The sequence below is a fragment of the Tupaia chinensis genome, unplaced genomic scaffold, assembly GCF_000334495.1.
Source record: "Tupaia chinensis unplaced genomic scaffold, TupChi_1.0 Scaffold139218_1, whole genome shotgun sequence".
In the NCBI taxonomy this organism is placed as follows: Eukaryota; Metazoa; Chordata; class Mammalia; order Scandentia; family Tupaiidae; genus Tupaia; species Tupaia belangeri.
Genome location: NW_006199107.1, coordinates 767,208 through 770,942, shown reverse-complemented (window position 1 = coordinate 770,942; position 3,735 = coordinate 767,208). Strand labels below are relative to the sequence as shown.

The 3,735-nt window shown below is 42.8% G+C and overlaps 1 protein-coding gene across 3 annotated transcripts in view; it reads left to right on the top strand.

Moving 5' to 3' along the window:
• DRD3 (dopamine receptor D3) overlaps positions 1–501 on the top strand; it is a 46,228-nt gene extending 45,727 nt beyond the window's left edge. For all 3 annotated transcript variants that reach the window (XM_014592984.1, XM_014592983.1, XM_027765656.1), the window contains one exon: positions 16–501. In XM_014592984.1, coding sequence (XP_014448470.1) covers positions 16–212 — 197 coding nt within the window. In that variant the 3' untranslated portion in view covers positions 213–501. The remainder of the gene's footprint in view (positions 1–15) is intronic.
• Positions 502–3,735: the final 3,234 nt, after the last annotated feature.

Below are 3,735 nucleotides of genomic sequence, written 5' to 3'. Positions count from 1 at the left end.
TTCCCTTTGCACTAGGAGCCTTCATTATCTGCTGGCTGCCTTTCTTCTTGACCCACATTCTCAATACCCACTGCCAAGCATGCCACGTGTCCCCAGAGCTTTACAGTGCCACAACGTGGCTGGGCTATGTAAACAGCGCCCTCAACCCCATGATCTACACCATCTTCAATGTTGAGTTCCGCAAAGCCTTCCTCAAGATCCTGTCTTGCTGAAGGAGGAGAGGAGGGAACACCCCTGTACCTCTAGCTGCCACGCTGTTGGGCCACTGGCCAAGACCTGCTCAGAAAGACTGCACAATGTCCTCTGGCATATGACAGAAAGAAGCTTCTGGAGCCAGGATGCCTCTGTGTGGCAGGTGTAACCAACTACATCTTCCAAGACAGAATGTTCTACTTCCCCAGCTAAAGTCTGACTTTATTTGACAGTCTTCAAATGGTTGGGGGGGATGCCAAATGACAAGCAATAACTCAAAAGGAAACTGATTAAAACATGACTCTACACACACACTAAGTTGTCATCAGAGGTATGATTCATCACGCTGAAGAAAAAATGAACAGACCTCATCATTCTCAACTTGCCAGGGGTCCTTGAAACCTCAGCCAGTAAACTGTGTTGCAGAACAATCAGTCCCTCTTCCTTGAAACCCCTAACTAACTGACCTTGTACTTTAGTGGACCCATTCCCTCTTGGCTGCTCGTTTTCCTCACTGTCTGAAACATGAATGGCAAGGCCAGGTCTCATAGCTGTCTATAGAATTTGATGGGTGATATTTGGTGAGGAGAATTCCTAACCCTGAGGAAAACACTACTGTCCCACATTGGGACCTGGACTTCATTTCAAACCTTGCTCCCCTTGCACTTTAACCCTAGCTAGGATTACTGTCTTGAGGCAGACTCAGAGTTTCAACTTCCAGAGTCATTCAAGATGGGGCTGTTAACCGAAGAAGGAATGACAATTCCCACTGTAAAGTCACTGTTGAATGTTTTGGTTCATAACATGCCTTAGATATGCTTCTCATAACACCACAAGGTTTCCCAGCGGGAGCATCTCCATCTTCTGCTTAGTCGAAACCCAACACCTTTAGAAGCTGAGACTAATAGTATGTGTCTGCAAAGTGCCAGTCTCCTACCTGCATTCTGGACATAAAATAAAGAATGAGACAGCTCTTGTCACTAAGGTGCTCACCACCTGTTCTTGTGTTTGCACATGCATTTGTGTAAGGATGGTAGGGACTCACCTCGAGTGCCAGAGGACCTCGGAACCTAGGCACAGGGTAGCGACTGAAAGCCATCACAGGACTATCTTTATAACGTCTTAGAGCACACCCTAAATGCCACCACTCTAACAACTGAAATGAAAGGTAACAACAGAAACTACTTATAAATGTCATTCAAATTTTCATTTAAAAGGATATTCAAAGTCACAATTTACGTGCTTAACCTGCAGAAGCTATTTTTTATTGATTGCAGAATCAAGACAAAATTGATGTATAATTTATTAAATGTTGTCACCTTGAACTTCAATAAACTTACTTTTAAGAGCTGTTAATGTTAATAATATGTTAAAATGTTAATGTATAGGCATGACAGATTCCTAATGCAATGCTTAAAATTTTAAAGTGCACAAGAACTTTACAAGGAATTCAAGGCCTCCCTTTCCCCATGTTTATTCCTTTAACCTTTAAGTATATAATAAGGAAATACATACCTGCAGTGAGTTACTTACCTGTTACTCCTGAATGCTTTTAATGCCAGCATTTAAAAAATGATATTGTCTATGATAATGTTTGTGTTGTAACTAGGATGGAAAATTCCATCTGCCCACTGGTTCTTGCACTTGGTACCATCTGGCTCAATAGGCTTATGGTGCAAACTAAGCTGGGTCATGGGACTATTAAAATCTGAAAAAATTAAAAATACATGATTCCTAGCTTTTTTTAAAAAAGAAATATTTATTAATTTTATTTATTATTATTCTCTTGTTTTTGTTTTTTGAGAGAGATTTTTGCTATAGGGAACATGCCCTTGTCATAGAGACAGAGACAGAAAGCAAGAAATCACCCTCCAACGTGGATGGCCATGCTGTAACCCCTTCTCCTCCATTTTCCTCTCAGGATTTTGGTCGTGCACACACACATACACACACACACACACACACACACATCTGGAATGAGTTTTAAGCCACCAGCTCCAGGACTCAAACTGCAGTTGACTACGTGGGAGTCCAGCAACATAACCATCATGCCATCTGCTGGTCACTATTATTATTATCATTTTTTAATATGACTAGAGAAAGGCAGGGGGAGAGAGAGAGAGAGAGCAAGTGAGAAAGCAAGCTGCCAGGTCTGGGAATTGAACCGTGGTCAGCCATGTGGGAGTCTGGTACTTCAACCACCACACCACCACTGGCCCCAATTCCTAGCTTTTTAATTTACTAGATGGCATGTGCATTCACCTAGGAGAGAGAGAATAACAAAGAGAGAGTGTATGCAAAAGCACTACCCATGGGAGAATAGCCATGCCACAATCCCTTCTCCTCTATTTCTCCTTTTGAGGTTTTTGGACATCTCTGCACATACACCTGGAGTGTTTTACAAGCCTCTGGGACTGGGACTCAAACATGCAGTCAACCATGTGAGATTCAGTCATCTACACCATCATACCACCAGCTGGCCCTGTATCCCTTCTTAATATCAAGTATTCAATCCTTATGATAATCTTAGAGAATATAAACTCCTTTTCATAGATGGCAAAGCTAAGGCAGTGCCCAGCAGAGGTGACCAACAGGCAAAACCACCACTCGGAGGCTGGAAGCTGAATGGAAGTCCTGAATTTGATTCCTGGGTCAACCAAAATACACCAGTACAGTTGAGTATGTCTTTTTTTTTTTTTTTTCTTTTTTCAGAGAGAGATTTTTGCTATAGATTGCTTTTACTCACTGGAGAGACAATTCTAAGATGGCTTCCCAGACAAGTACTATCGAGGCTGAGAGTAAATAAAAATGTAAGAAAGGTTTCCCAGGCAGAGCCGACCCCTGAAGAGCTAAAGATAAGAACAAGCAAGGCCCATATAAGAAGTTTCAAATAATTTAGTCTGGCTGTAGAGAAGGGGTCTTATGTTAGGATAGAAGATGAAAGAGTCTCAGTTTTGTGTTTTTGGTTTCTGTGGCTTTTTTAAGAGAGATTTTTGCTACAGAGTGCATACACTTGCCAGAGAGACAGGAAGTGAGAAATTAACCCTCGTCCCCACCCCCCCCCACCCCCAGGAGGGATGACCATGCCACAATCCCTTTTCCTTCATTCTCCTCTTGGGATTTTGGGCACGCATGAATACATGCCCAACCTGAGTTTCAAACCACCAGGTCCGGGACTCAAATTGCAATTAGCCATGTGAGAGCCCAGTGACATAACCATTATGCCTTCTGCTGGTCTCAAGGGCCTCAGTTTTGAAGGTTTTCTCCAGCTTTGGCCAGGAGACAACCAAGCTGATGGTGACACTTTCTCACAGACCTCTATATCGTACCTCCCTACCCTCCACATGAACACTACGCACTGCAGAAGAAACACTGTTAATCTAGTCACCTCTCTCCAAGCTACGCTGGATTTCAATTAATGCAGCAGTCAACTTGAATTCTTCTCTTTTTTCTCTAAAGGAGGGGGAATGGCTAGTTGGTTGGATGTGACATCAGATATGGTTACAATTAAGGCATATCAGAGATTGGGCCAGAAACCAAGAG